The sequence below is a fragment of the Monopterus albus genome, unplaced genomic scaffold (assembly GCF_001952655.1).
Source record: "Monopterus albus unplaced genomic scaffold, M_albus_1.0 scaffold164.1, whole genome shotgun sequence".
Lineage (NCBI taxonomy): Eukaryota > Metazoa > Chordata > Actinopteri > Synbranchiformes > Synbranchidae > Monopterus > Monopterus albus.
In genome coordinates this window covers 690618-711255 of record NW_018128044.1, presented here as the reverse complement: position 1 = coordinate 711255, position 20638 = coordinate 690618, and the positions used below count along the sequence as shown (strand labels likewise).

The 20638-nt window shown below is 39.4% G+C and overlaps 4 protein-coding genes across 4 annotated transcripts; all 4 read right to left on the bottom strand.

The window, feature by feature from the left end:
* Positions 1-1065: 1065 nt before the first annotated feature.
* On the bottom strand, positions 1066-4496 carry clec11a (C-type lectin domain containing 11A). Its single transcript, XM_020615362.1, has 5 exons — positions 4288-4496; positions 3293-3407; positions 2985-3092; positions 2733-2816; positions 1066-2231 (listed from the first exon to the last, which is right to left on the bottom strand). The coding sequence occupies exons 1-5, from the start codon at positions 4378-4380 to the stop codon at positions 1819-1821; spliced, it is 813 nt and encodes a 270-aa protein (XP_020471018.1). The 5' UTR covers positions 4381-4496; the 3' UTR covers positions 1066-1818.
* A 3342-nt stretch (positions 4497-7838) lies between these two features.
* Positions 7839-13138, bottom strand: cunh1orf198 (chromosome unknown C1orf198 homolog). The gene is made up of 6 exons (XM_020615387.1): positions 12745-13138; positions 12223-12273; positions 11752-11877; positions 11342-11509; positions 10527-10886; positions 7839-9687 (listed from the first exon to the last, which is right to left on the bottom strand). Exons 1-6 carry the CDS (start codon positions 13063-13065, stop codon positions 9631-9633), a joined length of 1083 nt encoding a protein of 360 aa, XP_020471043.1. The 5' UTR covers positions 13066-13138; the 3' UTR covers positions 7839-9630.
* Positions 13139-13813: 675 nt separating this feature from the next.
* LOC109968840 (gap junction Cx32.2 protein-like) lies at positions 13814-16143 on the bottom strand. The gene is made up of 3 exons (XM_020615382.1): positions 16073-16143; positions 15181-15319; positions 13814-14722 (listed from the first exon to the last, which is right to left on the bottom strand). Exons 2-3 carry the CDS (start codon positions 15307-15309, stop codon positions 14066-14068), a joined length of 786 nt encoding a protein of 261 aa, XP_020471038.1. The 5' UTR covers positions 15310-15319; positions 16073-16143; the 3' UTR covers positions 13814-14065.
* A 1766-nt stretch (positions 16144-17909) lies between these two features.
* On the bottom strand, positions 17910-19342 carry gja13.1 (gap junction protein alpha 13.1). Its single transcript, XM_020615381.1, has one exon. The coding sequence runs from the start codon at positions 19165-19167 to the stop codon at positions 18307-18309; it is 861 nt and encodes a 286-aa protein (XP_020471037.1). The 5' UTR covers positions 19168-19342; the 3' UTR covers positions 17910-18306.
* Between the last annotated feature and the right edge of the window lie 1296 nt (positions 19343-20638).

The window sequence follows — 20638 nt, the reverse complement described above, 5'->3', positions numbered from 1 at the left end:
GTAAAGCAGAGACAACTGCTCCTCTCTGTTGTGTCAATGTTGTGACAGCAGCATTTTTAAATGAGTAGCACCACTGGATTGCAATATCATTTTATACTATGTAAGTGTTATTTATCTTTAACAAACAGGATGATTTGCTCTAGCAGTTTATCAGAAATCTATAACGTTAGACAGAGAGACAGTTCTTAAGGTTTTATCTTAAAGATGCATTAAGCTGCTTTGGATTGTGGCAGTGACAGGTGACCTTTGTGAATTAATTACCTATGTATTAGGTGACATGATGTTACCTCATGTCTGGTGAGGGGAGAGGTTATGGGAATAGGTCTTTGCCGTTGTATTCTCATTTATAATGTCATTTAATACAGATACATTTTTAGCTAGATTTTTACAGTAGAAAAAAGATATAACTGCTGCTATGCTACAGATCTGGCCCCTATTTATTTATATTTAGGGCCATTTTCTAAGGATACAAAGGTGTATACTTGGATTTATTAAGCATAAAAATGAAGCTTAATTTGGAGTAGATGGTTTAAAGGTTTCAGCTTTCTGCTCTTTACAATTCATGTTACTGGCTGGAAGTTTAAGAAAGTAAATTGTAATTGTTTTTTAACTGCTGCTTGAAGTAGACACTCTTTGTCTCAAATTAAAAGTAAAATAAAGCACTGTTATCTCCAAAAAGCTTCGTGAATATACATGTCATCTACTGAGAATGTCATTCCTGTATCATATCTGCCTCATTTTAGCATGTGGCAAGTAAAAATTCAAGAGGGACTATGGAACTTGAAGGTATCCCTTCAGGAAAGGGGCACTTTAGCCTATAAATGAAATAAACTTATCGTTGTGCTTGTGTACAGTTTGATGTTAAAATCAGCATTTCTAATGAGCAGGGCTGGATATTGATCCTTTTTGTTAGCAAAGTTTGTCCGTAAGTGAATATATCAGAAATATAAAGAACCGAAAACTGATAAATATATGTAATCTTGTTCTGATTCTGGATTTAAATCCAAAATTAGCCCCTTCTAGAACGTTTTTTTGATTGATAGTAAAATGATGCTATAAACGATTTCAACCTTTAGTAAAGATTTATGAAAAACATTTACATTCAGCTCTTTATGTACAACATTCTTGTTTTGCACACTGCAGGCAACATTTACATGTGTCATCTTTGGAATGTGAAAGAGGATTCAGAGGTGAAACGATGGTGGAGACTCGGCGGTTTAATGGTGCAGACATGCCCTCTGCTTTGTTACATCACCAAAGATCCGATGTAGCAGAGGAGCGCTGCCTCATTCCTGTGGTTTACTATATGTGCCGATTCTGAAAAACCTGCTTCCCGCTTCTTGTTTTCCCTGTTGTGGAAACTTAACAGATATTTAGAATTTCCTGCATTAATCACAGCAGAGACCTGACTAGCTTACATTCATGTCACTGCAGCTGCATGAGCCATATAATACTTATAATGCCATAATCTGGTAAAGGCTTATTCAGAACTTAAATAGAAATACACAAATTTGTGCGCTTGTGGGCATGTTTCACTTAAAAAAGTCTAAAATGCCATGAAAGAGTGACACTACAACTAACACTGCTACAGCAATTACATATTGAAAAGAAATAATACTCTAACATATTTACATTAAAATCACTAGGTGTGAAGACTTTCTCAACTTTAAAAGTATAAGAATTGATAGTTTTCAGGGTTTTTTAAAGGACTAAATTATAAATTCGATAGGGCTTTTTATTTCTAATTATCAGTAACTGGAAGTCAAGGTTTAAGGACGTAATAAGGTGGCAGGGGAGTAAAGCTATCTTATGTTCATTTTAAAGTGCCACCCTGTCATCAAACTCGCACAGATAGTTCATGGTCCGATCGCAGTAGTGGTCCCACCAGTCGCCATCGTCTGACGACATCGCCACACAGTTCTCCCGTTTCCCTCCATCTGGCTGGCTGGACAGGAAGTGCTTGCGCCACTGGAAGTATGAAACCCGCGTCCCATCATCAAACAGGTACATGCCCTCAGATCGCAGGTCGTTGATGCCCAGCCAAACGGGCCAGTTCCCTGGGTGGAAGAAGGCTTTGACGTAGTCAGCCAGGGCCTCCTGCTCCCTGCGGTCGCGGGGCATCGCCATGCGGCCACCACGTTCCAAGCACTTTCTGGAAGCTCCAGCGTAGTCCTCAAAGCTATTGTACACCAGATAGCATTTGTATCCCATCCTGCGTCCCTTCTGACAACCTAGGAAGCAAAGAAAATAAAGGTAGAAGCTTTGCCACATCTCCTTGAGCACATAGGTGGAGCCATGGGCGTGATCAGGGCTGGCACTGGCCACCCGCAGAATGTAATCAGACATCAGAGCAAATTTTCAGTCGTGTTGCAGATATTATCAGAACTGTCTCAAAACTTTAACTTGAAAATGTGCTTCACGCTCTAGCAGCAGATAGTCATCCTTGTACGCCACTGTTTCCTCTAATACAAGATATTTCACTGTAAACGCTTGCATGTTGCATCATGTGCTTGGCATGCTCCTTGTTATTCTGTGTACAAGATAGTGAAGATAAAAGATTTCCTTGGCTGTGACACAGCAGCTGCAGCGCCACTTAAATCAAATAGGACATGTTTTCAGCTCTGGACGTTTCTCTCTAAAATCTAGTAGCTGAGATGGATGAAATTAAAGAGACTGTCTCCTTTCAGCCATGTGAGTCTGTTGTTTTTAAAGAAGCAACATAGCTCTGGTACCTTCCAGTCTTCCAATCTCCTTGCGGTTGTCCTTGCTGTGCTGGTAGACTTCTTGGATGCTGTCCTCCAGCTCCCCGACTTTAGCTGTGGGTGATGAAGAACGGTGGATACAAGAAATAAAAGCTAGTACAGGGCATCCTTTGACTTTTCCTTGAACTCAACTACATCAACGTGAAGTCCATGAAAGGCTCAGGGAAGATGCTACAAATCGAGATCAAGAAATGGACAAATGGTGAACTGTGAGGATCTTACCGTCCATCTTCGACAGACGGTCCATCAGCTGGCTGACTTTAACATCCAGAGTGTAGTGACCAACATTCAGCTTGTGAATGGCCTGGTCCATACCAGCTAGTCTGGATACTGTGGGATAGAATACAGTCAGATCAGAGAGAGAAGAAAAGGAAGAGAACAGTAAGTGTAGATGGTTTTCTACAGTAAAATGAAATATTACTGTTCTGCTGTGAAGTACAGAAATAAGGCACATAGTTGTTTGGGTTACATGATGGTTGATGGCTATGCAAGCCTTTAAAGATGATGACTACAGGTATAAAATGACGTACACACGTAGTTGTATGAGCTTTCAAAGTCTGACATGGGGCTGGTTGGCTCTGGTTCAGGCTCTGGAAGGATGTCAGGAACGTCCCCTCTTCCTTTCTTTGGCTCAGGCAGAGATTCCTGAGAAACACACACACAGAAAAATCTCATCATCACAATGATGTCACCTCTAAGTTCTGTTAGCTTCTTTGCTCCAGTACTTGAAGTGAAGCTGTCCTGCAACTGTGCTCCATGTAAAGTCTTCTTTTAAGTTATTTACAGTAGAAAAAAGAGGTATTTGTTGGGTTATTTATTTCAGTTTTATTAGAATGACTGCCATTAATTGTTTTAGATTAAGGAGCTCATTTTGGTATAAACATGTAAATAAGCTTGTAGTTCAATAAGTTATTATTCTTGACAGTTTAATTTGTATGTGTTGGTACTAAATAAACCATTAATCTTGTCAAATAAGCTTGATGCCAGATATACTTTGAATGTCAGCAACACCATTATAATCATTTGTATTATTAGTCATATTCACTCAGTAGCTCCTGAGAGGGCTGTTCTAGTTTAATGTCTGACACACATTAAATCTTAGCAGAGGAAAGCTCTGCCAGATGGACCGGCTCCTCTGGGTGCGTCATCATTAATACAAGTCTCGTCCCTGTTGTTGCAATGTTATTACCCTTAGTATGTCTGATGTCATCCATCCATGACATCATCACACACAGTGGATAAACCAGAGTTATTTGCATTTCACCCCTGTCAGCATCATTTTTAGCTAATTTATTGTAGTGTATTTTAATGTTCATATTGTGCTCGGTGTGTGTGGTAGACCTGAGTCTGCCCTGCGCACATATACACTACATACCCTCAAGAGTGTCCTGAAAGGGTTCAGTGTCTCACCCAAACAGGCACGATAGATCAAGAAAATGTAAGACACAGCTACAACAACATCTCCAAATTAAGAGAAAAAGTTTAAGTCAAATGAGTCCATGTTTCAGTAAGAAAAATAACACACCTGTGTTGGTGCAGCGTCAGCCATCGCTGTAGGAGCACACACACCCAGAGAACATAGATACAGAAGAGCGAGCGAGGTGGCAGCCGGTCTCATTTTCTGCTTCCTAATAGCTCTGTTTTTCCTTCAGCACCAAAAACTTCCCCTGCACCTCTGAGTCGCTCTCTCCACTGTCTGTCTCTCTCTCTCGTTCACGCCTCTTTCCCCCTTCACCCTCGTGCTTCCCTCAGTGATGTGATCCAGTACAGTAGGAATCTCCCATTCGAATTATGAATGAGAGCTGGTGTCCACCCCCTCTTAAAAAAAAAGAAACACTAGGAATATAGAACAACAAACATCAAAATGATATCCCTGCTATCTCTCTCGTTGTCTCTCCTTTCATTCCAAAGAAGATGAAAACTAACATTTCCACTCTTTGTGTGAACACTGCAGCTTTACACTGGGGATCAGCATCACAGGTCTGTGTCCTGTGGACATCGTATATCTCCACAGTTTTTGGGAGCTAAGAAGAACAACCTTGTGTTATACTTTAGAAAAACAACTTTTGAGATTTTTTTTTTAAAGCCTAAGAGGGAAGTAGAAGGGAGTTTTTCCTCCCCACTGTCGCCAAGTGCTTGCTCAAGGGGGATTTGTTGGGTTTTCCCTGTGTAATAATAGTGATAACAGTAAGGTCTAGACCTTATGTAAAGTGTCCTGAGATGACGTTTGTGATTTGGCGCTATACAAATAAACTTTGATTTGATTTGATTTGATTTGATTTAAGACATAAAGGAAGTTTCTCAACTCATAAAGGAGAATTTCATCACTGACCAGAAAAACATGCCTCCAAATTTCACAAGATAAGAAAAACAACCCTGGGCTCAGCTTTGTTATCGTATCACTTTTTTATGCTTTGATTCGCTTAGGAAGTGGAGGTAGTTTATCAAAGAAACATTCAGTAATGAAGTCTTAAAGATAGATCCGACCTGGATATACAAGTTTTTCCACATATACTCAGGCAACAAGAAGAGTAAACAATAATTCAGTAAAGTATCTAATCATCACAAAACACTCTCAACTCAAGGACCACAAACTTTTTCCAGAGCTTTTGAAAGCATCACATGATCGTTATCGGTAGATGGAGTTTACTCGGTTGCCATGGAGACGTGTCTGTTGACATGAAAGCTCAGCAGCTGTCGTAACTTGCTGCGTGCAGCACTTTCAGGGCTCCTCCTCTGTGTTGGCTTAAATGTGAAGAATGTAAATAAATTCTTGACCTTGGGAACAGTAGTTTGACAAAAGTGACAACAAGAGAATGAACTTTTATGTCTTACATGCTTTTTTTTAAACCTCTGTAATCCTTATTTCTGGCTTAAATTTTGGCTCAGTTCTGTCCCAATAGTAAACACAGTATGTCAGTACTCGGGTATACTGTGCTCATAAACTTATTTATATACATACACTTACTGTTGGTATACACACAGACCTGATATTTGGCCAATTAATAAAAGGCCTGTGTGTATACCAACAGTAAGTGTGTCAGTATACACAGAGGCCTTTTATTAGTTGGCCAAATATCAGGTCTTCTTAACAAGATTTTCTAGTTTAACTAAATAAATCAGACGTTGAGTTGTGAATCTGTTCAAGGGAAATGACATAAAAAGAACAGAGAAGGGCCTTATGTAATTGTGTGTGTGTGTGTGGTGAGGTATGCCAGTTAAAATGCCACAAGAATCCAGCAGAGTTTCCACAGGGAGTGACTGAGGCAGGGCGCTTGGATCCGGAGACTGGGCCCGTGTGTCTGCTTACAACTAACTGGGACAGATGTGTCTGAGCCTGCAGGACGGCAGCATACACACAGCTGTTCCAGTGCTCGATGAATTCCAAACTCCAAACTTTTTCCAGACTTTAGTTCGGATTCAAAGGAGTCTAGACTAGGAAATTAAGCTTGAACTATTGTGATAATTAATTGCTGAGATAATTTTTAACCGAAGGTATCGGATATTTTTGAGGTCTAGCTTCTTGAATGTGATGATTCACAGCTTTTCATCTTATTGAATAATATATTCAGCATTGTTGGGTTTTAGATTCTTCATTGATCAATAAATGCAATTTGAAGAGGCCACTTTTGGTTTTAGGGAATTGCTGTGTGATTTGTTTGACCGTTTTCTGACAGTTGACTCAGTGATTTACTGAGAGTAGATGATAATAAGAAACGTTAGTTGCTGCCTTAAATCAGTCGGTTTAAAATCTAAACTGCTACAGAATGGTTTGTTTAATGTATGAGGAGCATGACATTAAAAAGCAGCATCTCAAATTTTCACTAACTGTTCAGAAGTAGTATGACAAATATCTGTTTGCACTTGTATTGTCAAACATACAATAGAACTGTCAGTCTGGGGCACAGCAGCATCTGTCTGGTCACTTCTGTTTGCTTTGTGAAGAGGACCTCTGGTTGTGTTGTCAGGTCAGTGAAGTGCTGTGTCTGAGGAGCAGGCTGCCTCCTTGTTTCTTTTTCCATTTTGTACCGTGCAGTGATTTTCATTCACCCAAACATCTGCTGGAAAAAGTGCAAACACAAAGCAGCCATTCAGGGTCTGGATGTGTTGGGTGGTGCTGCAGTGAGGGGGGCTACACTGGACAGAGGTGCCTCAGTTCAGGGAGGGGTGATGGACACAAACATGAAGCCCCCACGATATTAATATTTAATGCTTTAAAGGGATCAGACCTGATTTGCCCATCAGGGCGTTTACACATTATCTCTGCTCAAGGCTGTGTTAGCCACTGCTAGCATAACACAATTGTATATTCTAATGAATTGTCAAACGTTGAGCTGCATTGTGGGTAGTGAAGGTGCCAGGTTCTGCAATGATGAAAAGTAGGGAGCATGAAAAACACAAGTGCCCCTTATTTAACTGAAGTCAACTTGAATAATCTGTTCAGAATATTACCATGACTTTTTGTGGTTTACAGCCAACTAAATTAAAGGAATTGTTAAAACATTTTGGATAACGTGCAGCTACCACCAGAGGCCTGTTAACACATGAAATACGCTTCAGCCACTTAGTTCAAACCAACTGGTCAGTGATGCAGACAAAAGTAGTTCTCTGAAGAGCTTCACCTGGAACAGTGTGTTTAGCTGAACAACACAAAGTTTCCTCTAAGCCCTGGATATTCTTCCCTCCCCCTTTCCTGAATGGCTATTTGGATCTGGTCAAAATTAGAGCTGGAGGAATTGATGTCATGGAGCTGAGGAGATCAACAGGAATGCAAACAAGCTGGTAAACTATCCTGACATCAAACATTCAAAAAGCTGGAGTGAGAAATGTATTAAAATGTACAAGTTTAGACTTATTTCAAACCAGTTTTTAATCAAATTCACCACTTAGAGTGCATCACACAGACCCTCGTTTTCTCCCAGGAGAAATGTAGCAGAGATTATTTAAACACGGCCTTCACTAGGTTTGGAAAACATAATTTGTGGGTGTGATCAAGAAAAAAAAGCTGGAAAACACAATTCGCTATTGCAAATAAATGGGATTTTATGTCCAAAACCTTTAAAAATAAACAAGAAACCATGCAGACTTGGATTTATTTACTTCCTTCCAATCTGTGACTGCATATACATGTATAGCAGAAGATACAATCAGCAGATAAATATAAAATTCAGCAAAATAGTACTCTAGTCATGTAAACTCTATGACAAGTGTTACACATACCTGCCTGTTTATCTAAAACAATGTTTGAGCGTGTCTTATTTTCATTATCTATGCACACTAGCTTTGCTCAGCAGTAGTGTGAGGCAACAGGTGGCAGCTTTGGGGGGGGTGGGGGTGGTGAGCAAGTGTTGTCAGGGAGCTAAATCCATACTGGACATCTGTACGTTTCCCACAGCAGCCTGGACATTCAGTCCATGAGTTTTCCATGGCAAAGTTCGATCACTTCCATGGCTGTTCTTCCCTCCCGTTTCTTTTTTTTCCACCCCAAAGAGAACAAGTCTGGTTTTGACCTTAGCTGGGATGAAAACCACCATCTAATTCAATGAATGAGTGAAAGCTGACAATACATCCTGAAATATTCCTGCAAAGTTACTTAATGATAAAATTCCATCTAAACAACATCTTTCAGAATAGCATATTTCAGGAATTCCTTAACCAGGAGGAATGTTGTCTGTGGAATATGTGGGCCAGGACTGCAGCACTACTCTAACCCAAATAGTCTTAAGTTCTTAGGAATATATAGGTATAAATAAGCATATCAGAGAGCAAATTCTTCATACTCTAACAAAACATAAATAGAAAAAAATGCATGAGGGATTTAGTGTTTTACACAGACGAAAATTCACCAAGGCAGCAAAGTCAAATGATCACTGTGCATTCACACTGCAGACGACATGATCAGCACTTAGCAGGGGCATGAGGCCAGCATGTACAGAGGTCCATGAACTTAAATGAGAAAAAGGGGCCACAGGTCAAATGCTTCCTGGAATCAGCAGAACAACAGAGTTACACAGTTCTTTATCTCTCTGCTACGTAGGATGACATTTCATGTGCTCTTAATGGGAATTGTAATATGGCTCAAGAGTTTGTACCAGCCATTTTAACCTTCCCATTTCTATAAAAGTTTTTATTTGAAAGGCTAAGATGAGACAACTATTGTTGGGGAGCAGCTAGAGCTAGGATTGCCAGCTAGTTCTCAAAATGATATATGGTTTCCTGCTTTTTGCTAGTTTTTAATATTGTGGCCACCTAGCTAGCTCTGCTAACAGAACACCAAAACACAAGAACAAAGCTGGAATGATTTGCCAAAGTAGAGAAAACTAACCCGACAGCACGTGTCCCCAAAAATTCAGATGCAATTAAATACACTTTCATTTACATATTGACCTCAAATCACAAATCTGACTGCACCTGTCTTTTCCCTGGCCACATGCCCATTATGATGCCACAAGAAAAATTACTTTTAGGACATTTAAATACAACAACAACATGCAGTGACTAAGTATCACTGAGATCATGGCTGCAGTTCCCAAATCTTTCAAAAATGATGTAACCCCTCAGCCAAATTTATCACAGTGTGAATGCACAGTGCGGGGGGGGGGACGGCACAGTTTTAATCGCTGCGTACTCTACATTTGGTGGATAGAGGATGTTTGTCAGAGAGGAGAGGCAACTCTTCTAGTGTGGGAGAACACCAGCACACAGGCGGTGAGATCATGTCTTAACAAGCCACTGAAGATAATTACAATAACAATTTAAAAGACAGCTGTTCCTTAAATAAAAGTGGATGTCTGTAGTCATGGCAGTGTGGTCCTTCTTTAGAGTGATGATGAGGATGATTCATTCAGGGACTGGTCTTGGCTGTGGTTTACCAGTTGTCTAGGAAGTCAAATCCAGTCTTAAGGATGCTGCTGCTTGTGTTGAACTGAGGAGAAGGAACAAGAGGGCAGGAGACCATGTGAAAGGCTGCAGATACTGACTAGGTATCAGAAACAAATGGTACTTTGGTGGACTTCACGTGATGTAAAAGGTGGAAAATGAACTCGTCACATATTGGATGGCTATCCTACAATGGATTTATTCATGCGCTTTACTTCTTTACTGCTTCTTGTTTAAATTCTTTTGTTGAGGTTTGTGTGAATCGAACTCGGGCGCAGATTGAACAACTGTACAAAGACTGAAAAGGTTGGTTTGCCTTGGTTCCTGCAGGACAGTGGTGCAGTTTGTTTGTAGTGTGAAAGCAACAAAAGCCAAACCACACATACAATATGTGTGATAGCTGATGTGCAGTTTTGGATGGAATTCAAATGCTGAACTATTAAATAAACCTTTTGTTTGTGAAGAAATGCCGACGTGAAGTATTTATATATTTTAGTTATCCATCAATTTGGCTGCAGAACATGAGCCTGGGGATTTTTTCTGATCAACCAGAAGGTGAAAATGTGTTAAAACAGGCTGTTGTGTCCTACTCTGTGTGTACTGTAAGGTACTAAAAGACCACTGATATAGTAGTCACATTATAACTGTCAGACATATTATTACAGTGCAATATGTTGTAAAGTGCTGCAGGACTTGCTGTTAGTCTCTGGGGTCTAATTTCACCAAGCGAATCAAACTGCAGGCATGAAAGTTACTGTTTGAGAGCTTGGACAGGGGGAGAACCAGTGCTACTGTGGCCCTGTAAAGCTTTTGCCTCCACCCGAAGCAAAGGTTTTACTTAAAAACTATGCTCACTCCGAAACGCATGTCCACTTTGGAACTTACCTGGGAAAAGGTGGGGCTGGCGTCAAAGCCAGGCGAACCATCTTCCTCTTTCTCCTTCTCCACACTGGTGGACAGGTTGGAGGGCTTGGACATCAAGCTAGAGGAGAACATTTCATCCAGGGTGTTGCCGACCGACGGCAGGGTGCTCTGGGATCGCTCCCATCCTGCCACTGTTGAGGATGCGCTGACGGGTGGGGCTGGGTTGGGTGAAATGGAGATGGATGCCGGAGTGGCACTAACAGCAGCTGGGGCAGGGGGCTGGGGAGCAGGAGGCTTGGGTGCCCGCTGTTTGGTGGACCTGGTAGAAGCTAGAGGGTGGGGGTCTGTTGCCTCAGGCTCTTTGGGGGTGACAGAGGTCTCCTGCAAAAAATAATACACAAGTTAAAAAGGAAGAAATGTTTCTGATTTGAAGTTATTCAGAAACAGCTCTCACACACAGGGGATGTATAATTGTTGAAATTACACTTAGGCTTCGTATATAGGCATTGCAAGCAACACAGGTACAGTAGTTGTTAAGGCTGTGCAGTGAAACATCACAGCAACAACAAAGCATGAAAGCAGAAAAGAAAGAGCAAAGTGAAATATTGAGAAACAAACTAGATATTGTTGCTTTTTTACTGCATTTGCCATCTGCTTTTCTGACATTGGAGATTTCAGACGTGCCAGTTACACAACTCAATAATGTAAATGACACCTGTCTTGAGGTTGGGAGCTTGTTTTCAGTCTCTTGCATTTTTGGCAGCTTGTACTTGAATTGGAAGAGCCACCAAATAGTGATCAGTAAATGGGGAAAGCGGGTAGATGTCAGCGTGTACCTGTCGAAGGTAGGAAGGGAGGGGTTTCTCTCCTTTCTCAAGGGATTTGATCTGGCTGGGGGTCAGAGACTGGAAATCAGCTTTCTCTCCGTCCAGCCTGGATCTCTCAGCGCTGATCTTCCAGAAAGATGACTCTTCCTCTGGCCGCCAGGCCTCACTGACAGACGCCTTTCCACAAAATAATATATTTAATTAAACTGTCTTAAGGATTAAATGCTGTAAAACATTCACTGGCACAATTCATTGAATAACTTAAATAAACCTAAACCTAAACCTAAATATAATTTATGCTTAGGAATGTGTATATCTCTGTTAACATTCAAGTTAAGCATTTGATTTTCAATAGAACTAAATTAAAACAACCACAGTAGAATCGCAATCATGTCTGCCCAGAAGCAGCCTAATTGTACCTTGGTAGCTGGTGTGCTCTTTCCATTCTGGCTGGAATTAGAACCTTTTGCAGGCTTGGTTTCTGCCTGTGGGGCTGAGATCACCTGGTCTGCAGAGCCTGATGTCAGGCTGAACTCTAACTGGCTCTGAAAGATATCAACAAAGCAGAACAGTATCTTACTGGGCTCAACTCTACCAGTGAATTTCATATGGAAAATGGCCAGATATTAAGATAATCTAACTGCAGATATTAACAAAGAGTAAGAGACAAAGTCAGAAGCTCGTTGTACTTACAATATACAAAAAAGTTTGAAATGACAAGTCAATTGTCAACTGTATTGATAAGGCAGTCACTTCAGGAAACAAGCAAAAAAGAGGCCTTAGTGTGAGGATTTGATCCAAAATAATCATGAATTAAAATTTTATATTATTGGCAAATGTCTTTTCAGACTAACTTGTTACACTAAAAAACATTAAATCTAAGGAACTACCTTGGTTTCCCATGAGAAAGGGGCAGAATGTTCATCTTGCCAGGTGAGATCCTAAACACAAAAACACACAAACTGTCCTCAGGAGTTTGATTTCAAGACTTTAATAACTGAATTAATACTAGTTGTATAAAGCATGTTTATTTTTTGTGTAAAATCACAGTATGCCAGTAAAAGAGATGGCAATTACAGAAAGCTAACGAAACAAGCATGAAAAATGTCCTGCACGATTTTTTATAAAGAAATAATTTCTAAAAGTATTTTATTAAAAACAAGGAGCACCCAAATGTCTGGGAGACTCCTGTATACAACAAATGACTATGGCCTGTGGACCTGCTGTGTGGTACAGATGTTAATGTCTCACTATTACATCTATTTGTCTAATAGTTGTAGTTAATCTGTAGCTAACGTTCACAACCCGGTGTCGTGTTCATCGACTACGTGGCTAGTTAGCAGTCACGACAATACGTGCTATTCTAACAGTCACACTCCCATTAACACAATTTAAACCTCATGTTTAAGTACCTCTTCTCCGAAATGCACTATCTTCTGACCGGTCTGAATGAGCAGTTTAGGGTAACAGACCACTTCTTCACGGTCAACTCTGTGCATAGCGTATCGGGCTCGGATATGAGGATCCATCATCCAGTTGTCGATAGCATTGTCTTGCTCTTGCGGCGTCATCTTCTCCCAGGAAGAGCCGTGGTTGGCTTTGATTTTCTCCCTCTCCTGCATTATTTTCCTGGCCATAGAGTTGATCGAAGAGAAGTATTCGATCTTCTTTTCCTCCATCCTGTGGGCATCAAGCCCATGATGATCAAGCCCCGCTATGGTTGCAGCGGCCATCTTGAGCTGCTACCAGCTGTTATGTCAAGGAAGAGGAAATTGGGGTACGTCGCTGTGCGAGGCGGTGGGCGGGACCCGACCGGATGTCTGTCAAAACGACGTACGTGATAAAAGTGTTAATGGGGCCATCTTGTGCTCTGTCTTGATTCGTTTACACGGGATCACTGTGTGTAAATACATCATTGGAGTTTATATTGTGAAAGCTAGTAGCTATAAGTGTTTTATATGCTACGTTAATAGTTTTCTTGCTTAAAGCCTCTCCTGCTTTAGAGAGTCAGTTTTGATTAATTTAGTCTCCTATAGACCTTCTGGTAATAAGGCAGATAGAAGAAAGAATTTTAATAACAAAATATGCTGAATTAATATATCAAAATAAATTAAACACAAATCAACAAACAAAACAAGACGCAAAACGGAGATGTAGCAGTTTGAAATAGAAGACACAGTCAAAATCATTATATAAATTTTTTTCACCATAGTCGTAAAATACAAACCATAGAAAAACTCTCAATGGTTTCTAATTTAAATATTTAGCTACCGTTGTAAACATCATGTTTGTAAATCAAACTTAACAATAGAGCATAAACAATCTAGGTAGCATAAACTTTAAAAAAAAATTACATTTAAAATGCAAAGTAGCTCCTGAAGCCCTTATACATTGCTTTAAGGCTAGTGCTGCAAAAGAGCTTTTAGCCAGTACAAATTGGTAAAGAGACAAAGGTATCTGCAAAAAGTCAAGGTACATGGTCAGGTCCCTCTGACCTGCAGCCCATGTATTCACAGGCCAAAGCAAAATGGCTAAAATAGACTTCATATACAGGCCAAAGCAAAATGGCTAAAATAGACTTCATATACAGTATGTCTCCACATTTTATTTTTTAAATGTCACATAAATAAATAGTTCTTAGTATGGCCATGGTCTGTTCTGAATGTAGCACTATAGTCACTCGAAAACTATGTGACTGTTAAGATTTTCCACACTGGATCTAAATGGAGTTCCTCAGGCTGTGCTGTGACTGGCATCATGGGGGCTAAGCTTCTCATTTTTCATCAGTTCACTGTAGAAATGTGGGTGAATGGCAATAGTAGCAGCTGGCACAGTCTTAGACCTTCGTCTGGATGAGCGAGAACACACCAGGTAGATGATCTCTGCTACGTTGAATAGAAGAGAAACACAGGACACTACAAGCATGAAGATGATGAAGATGGTCTTCTCAGTGGGCCGAGACATGAAGCACTCTACCGTAAAGGGACATGGAGGTCGGGAGCAGACGATTCTTGGGTCCATGATGAACCCGTACAGGTAATACTGCCCCACAATGAATGCTATCTCCAGAATGATTCTGAAAATTATGGAGGTCATGTAGCTTCCTAGCAGGTTGCCTTTAATCTTGACATGGCCTTTTTCATCAGAGTACTTGGGAATTTTGGTGATTTCAGTCTCTGAGTGTGTCTGGTTGTATTCCCTCAGCTTTTTCTCTTCGTGGAGGACATGAAAGACATGGCCGAGATAGAGCAGCGTCGGTGCTGAGACAAAGATAATCTGGAGCACCCAGAATCGAATGTGTGAGATTGGAAAGGCGTGGTCATAGCAGACGTTCTTGCAACCAGGCTGTTTGGTATTACAGACCATTTTGGACTGTTCATCACTCCAGACCTGCAATGCCCAGATGGGAAATTATTATTATTGCACGTATATTTTAAACAAATGGACTGAGTCCCTTTATTCATAGGCGTTTTATTTCTGTTCTGACATCATTTGATTCTTCCTTCTGGATGTGTTAGCGTCTAAAGCTAATGTGTTTTGAGTCTCACTAGATGCTTTAAGCTGAAAAAAATTATGTAGAGTAGCTTTAATAATGTAACCACTTCAGTGTAATAAAACAAATCTAGTTATAAATTAAAAACTGATGATTTGTTGTCAATTCAACGCAGTACTATCTGAACACTATCTGGTTTTCAAAGCTGCTGTTTCTCAGAAGCTGTGGACCATTGTGGCTACCAGAGGGCGTTATTTCATCTAAAAGTCCTAAGATCAGAAAGACTTTAGTGGTGCATCAGTTATATATATATATAGTGGTGCAAAAAATAAACTATGAACAAATAGAAGCAGACCTTCTCTACTCCAGCTCCAAGAACCATGATCCTGAAGATGAACAGCACGGTGAGCCAGACCTTCCCGATGACAGTGGACTGGGACTGGACCTTGTCCAGCAGAGAAGACAGAAAACTCCACTGTCCCATAGTCTCTGATCTGAGGAGGAAAGTGAATGGAAAATGTTTGCCCATTAATAATTTGGACATAACAAATGCATGGCTTCATTACAAGCATGCTGAGGAAATTATTATGTTCCAGTCGGACAGAGACAAAGAAGAGAGTTTCACTGAGAAGTTTTTATTTTTTCACTATTTTATGATTTTATTATTATTCATTATGTTATCTTGTAATAAGTACTACTAATAATGATAACTGAAGACACAATCATATATTGAAAACTAGCTATCAAATGTTCCGATCGTAAAGAAGGGGCTGTAAAACCTCTTAGAAAACAGCGCCTTATCTGATCTTAGCATTTTTAATCAGATCTTAGGAGAAGAATTTATATTCAGCAAGTGTTTATATACAGTAGTGATTACAGTGTATCCTAACTACACCTCATAGCTTTATCAAGCCAGAAAATGTGGAAATGCACAGACAATGTGAATTTTGTATTCTCATGGAGTATGGACAGTGCATTAGTCTAATAGGTCGAGTGGAATGAAGAGTTTCTCTGTACTCTGGTTTTGATTACAAACACTTATGCTAATATGCTTACAACACTCAAAATATACTCAGAATTTTAAAAAATGATCTATCAGAAAATTTGTGGTTGATATAATGAGACTATCAACCTATTTCAAAAATAATACCACATAATTTTAATTTTAATTCATTACATTTTATCATTGTAATTTTTTTGTGCAGCAGAAATTAACTAACATTTTTTAAATTAATTGTAAATCTTACCTTTGAAATGGAAAACAATTTTTTCAGACAAACAGACCAGCGACCACCTGTGGAGCTGAAAGACAGACAGCACAGTGTTCCAACCCAGTCCTGTCCACAATACCTTGAACTTTAGATTACATGCACTTGCGCAACAGTGTGAGCGGTCACGTTGTTATGACATCTGAAACGGTGCATCTCAAGTGGTGATTTCAGGTTGAGAACTGGCAAGATTGGTTAATGTTTGGCAGTTCTCTACACCAAATTCTTGTGCAACTTCCATTTACAGCTATTTAATTCGTCATTGTGTGATTTCCATAAAAAAAAAAAAAATTATATACACACTAGAATACTAATTCTCTGTACTGTACTTTGTTAGTTATGTATCTATAAAGTCATCAGTTTTTACTGAGGGTGTAGCTTCACCTGTCTCATACAGGAACACCCTGATTAACTAGATTTAATCTGACCATTTAAGGGAATGAACACCAGACTTTTAGTCACAACCTGGTATCTTGAATCACAGAGGTGGGTATTAAAGGGCATGGGCACAAAAACCTAAAGACCTCTACAGACTAGTACAATCCAGTAGAATAATCCTGCAGCAAATACAATATGTGAGGCTTGAACATTCACCTTCATTTTTTTGTTGAGATAGTGCCAACAGAGGCTTGAACATTAGTTTTAAACAGATTCATATTATTTGTGACACAGTGAAGGCGTTGATCTCTCACCCACTACCTACAGTGTATTCTGAAGTTACAGAATGTGTACATTTGATTTGATTTGATTTGATTTATTCTTTCAAGCATGTAAAAACAGTTGATATATCAACACACATAATTTTACACATATCCAACAAATGCTAATCCAAAATCAATTTGCTTATACCTAGTACGTGCTTGAATGGAGTAGGAAGAAGTCAGACTTATCCAGTCCTACCCCATGACATCATCTTACCATCATTGGTTTGCAAGCAGTAAATGATTCCATTAAACCTGTTCTTGCATATATCTTGATTGACACATACCTTTATATTTATGTTTAAACTCGTCAATTCTATTACTATTTTTTATGTCCACACTTAAATTATTCCATAGTTTTACTCCACTTATGGAAATACAAAATCTTTTTTTGGTTGTACGTATAGCATGAATTTTTAAATTTAACTGACCCCTTAAATTGTATCCCCCTTCCCTTTCATTAAATAGTTTTTGAATTCCACCAGGTAATAAATTGTTCCTGGCTTTATACATAAACATAGCAGTCTTATATCCCACTATATCCAAAAATTTTAACAATTTAGACTGTATGAAAGCTACATTGGTGTGATCCCTGTATCCCATCTTATGCACAATTCTTATCGCTCTTTTTTGTAATATATACATACATCATTGTACAGTTGCAATGATTACTTGATTAACTGAGTGATATGGCAGATGATTAAATGGCAGCAATTTTCTTAATTTGTAATTGTCCAAGCAGTTTTTCAACAAAGCTGCTTTTGCCTTCTCAAATGTGAATATTTCGGATTTTCATAGAAAAATGAATATCTTTTCGACTGCTGAGCAGACAGAACATGACATCTGAAAAAGATCACCGTGGGCTCCTGGAAGCTTAATTAATCACTTAAAAGAGAAAATAATCAGTAGGACCAATTGATAATGAAAATGTTAGAAGTGGAAAATTTAAATAGTCAATCTAAATATAAATGATATAGTCATGAAAGGGTATTTTATACAATTTAATTTGTTTATTGAAAACAATAGCATACAAAAGATCTGTACCATATACATACAATACCATATGCAGTAGAAACCGACTCTTCATCTAAATCATCATCTGCATCATCTTTATCTTTCAGTAAGCAAATATGTTCAAGTCCTGGACAATAAACTTGGCAATAACTTAAACACATTCAATAACTGGACACAGACACAATTCTGCTCACTCGCTTTCATCCTAAGAACATAAATATATCATCAGTGTTTACCACTTTTCATTGTTATATTTCATTTTAAAATACAAAATGAATGTAAAATTCCAACAATGTCACTCTAAAACAGTTGCCAGTTTATGCAGACTTTTCTCAGGACTGTCATATTACTAGACAATGATAAAGAGTTTCCCTGATATCCTGTCCACACTGACAGAAAACTTCACTTCAGTTTCTTAGATGTGTCTGAACAAGCAATCATGGGGAAAATCTGAAGCTAGGGCATTTAAAAATATTTTAATTGCCACATCCGTAGTTTTTAATGACCACTTAGTAGCTTTTTCTCCTCTTTGGCTCCATCCAGGTGTCCTCTGATACTCTGGCTGCTCTCTAGATCTATGTTTATCTCGTTCTGCTTGAGTGCATCCTCTGTAGTCGGCCACCTGGAACCTGACAGGTTGGCAGGGTTTTCTGGTGAGGTAAACTTGCGGCTGGGCTGCTTGGGTCTACATCTGACCCTGGTACAAATCAGATAGAACACCTCAATGACATTGAGAAGCAGAGAGATGCAGGCTACTACCAGCATGAAGATAATAAAGATGGTCTTCTCAGTAGGTCGAGACATGTAGCACTCCACAGTGAAGGGACAGGGCTTCTTTGAGCAGGGGAACATGGGGACCATGATGAAGCCATAAAGGTAGTACTGGCCCACTATGAAGGCAGCCTCAATAAGGATCTTGGCCATGAGCTGAGTCAGGTAGCTTCCCAGCAGGTTCCCCTTGATCTTCACTTTCCCCTTCTCGTCTGTGTATTTGGGCACTTTGAGCGACCGTGTCCCACCACTGCTCAACTGATGCTCCCTCATCTTTTTCTCTGTGTGGATGACGTGCATGGCGTGGCCCAAGTAGACCAACGTTGGCGTGGAGACAAAGATGATCTGGAGGACCCAGAAGCGAATATGCGAGATGGGGAAGGTCCAGTCGTAGCAGACATTCTCACAACCAGGTTGCTGAGTGTTGCAGATGAAACCTGACTGCTCATCGCCCCAGACGCTCTCAGCACCCGCACCCAAAACCATGATCCTGAAGAGGAAGAGGACGCTCATCCAGATCTTCCCAATAACTGTGGAGTGGGACTGGACCTTGTCCAGCAACGTTGACAGGAATCCCCAGTCTCCCATCTTTATTAGGGATCTTCAGTTACTGATTTGAGATGAAAAGAAGGGAAATACAGAGTAAATACTCAAGCTAATACATGGAACAAAATCTTCATTTAGTTTTCAGCGTCTTTATACTACACTTTATTCACTGAAACATTAACCACAACTTATTATTTAATCAATACGCTGCTGATGGAAGAAAGGGGCTCATTGTCATGTTTTTTTTCTGTACTTTAATGTGACTACATAAGAAGGAAAAAGACATTAGAGCCTCCTGAACCTTAGGTTACTTGGTCAATATCAATCATTAATCAGAATTTTGAACAGAAGAATGGAAGACTCGGCGGCATTGTACTAATGAGGCTTAGTAGGCTGACAAAGAGGTAAAACTATGAGAGACAAAAATAAAAAACACAGCTTTTCTTTGGTAAACACAATAATAAATATATACTTTCAATAAATGAAATGTGGGGAAAAAACAATAATGTAACAAATGAAAGGTAATCTGATGCCACTAATGTAAGAAATTAATTCTAATAGAGAAATCTGTGTAATTAATATTCAAATGTAAATTAAGAGCCCATTACTTTAAAAAATCAGAAAACATAAAAGCAAAAATCTTGGTAATCCACTAGTATTTTTAATATCATCAAGTGATCAGAGAACAAGAATCGTTCCATCTTACCTGATGAGCTGTGCAGAAAGGAAGAACTGTCTCAGTTTGGGACAGACAGGTAACTAGCTGGGTGGACCTTGGAATTGTGTGCTCGGTGGGGGCAACAGGACCAATGAGGAACGCATGCAGCCTGACATGTACCCGTTACCAAATGAGAGCAGAAAAAGCTGACTTCAAACATGAACCAAGAGTGTGAGTGTAATAATTGACAGATGTTCAGATTCAAGTCCAGGAGACAAGCTATTTGTCTGGTAAATGGGTCTGAATGAAATGTATCATCATTCAGTCAGTAAAAGAAGAAGAAATAAAGCAACCAATGTGATTTAAATTTTCTGCGAACATTTGACTGTGATTATGAATGATAAATGATAAATACTGTAGCTCTTACGTGCTTTTGTTTTTAACACACAGTAACATTTACTGTTACCTGTCTCTAGCCAGTATCGTCCAAATGTCCCAATTACATCTAGAAAAGTTGTAAAAAAGCAATTTTTTTTTACTGAGCACAACAGGAGCAAAGCCTTTTGAAATATATATTTAGCAGGACTCATATACAGTGTTTGCAGTGGCCTGTTAACTAAATGCTATGTACTGTATGCATTATACGTAGCAACTATAGCTCTCTATATACAGTATGATAAATTAATGAACCAATTTAGAAACAGAAAACTGCTGGTAAATTCTAGAGACAGATTAGGTGCTAAAATAAATGTATAGTCATTTAATAAAGCAGCAGTGTGACAAAGTATAGACCAAGTTTAAGGCCAACAATGCTTTTTACAGTACATCTTCTCAGAAAATGTACTGCGCAAACTT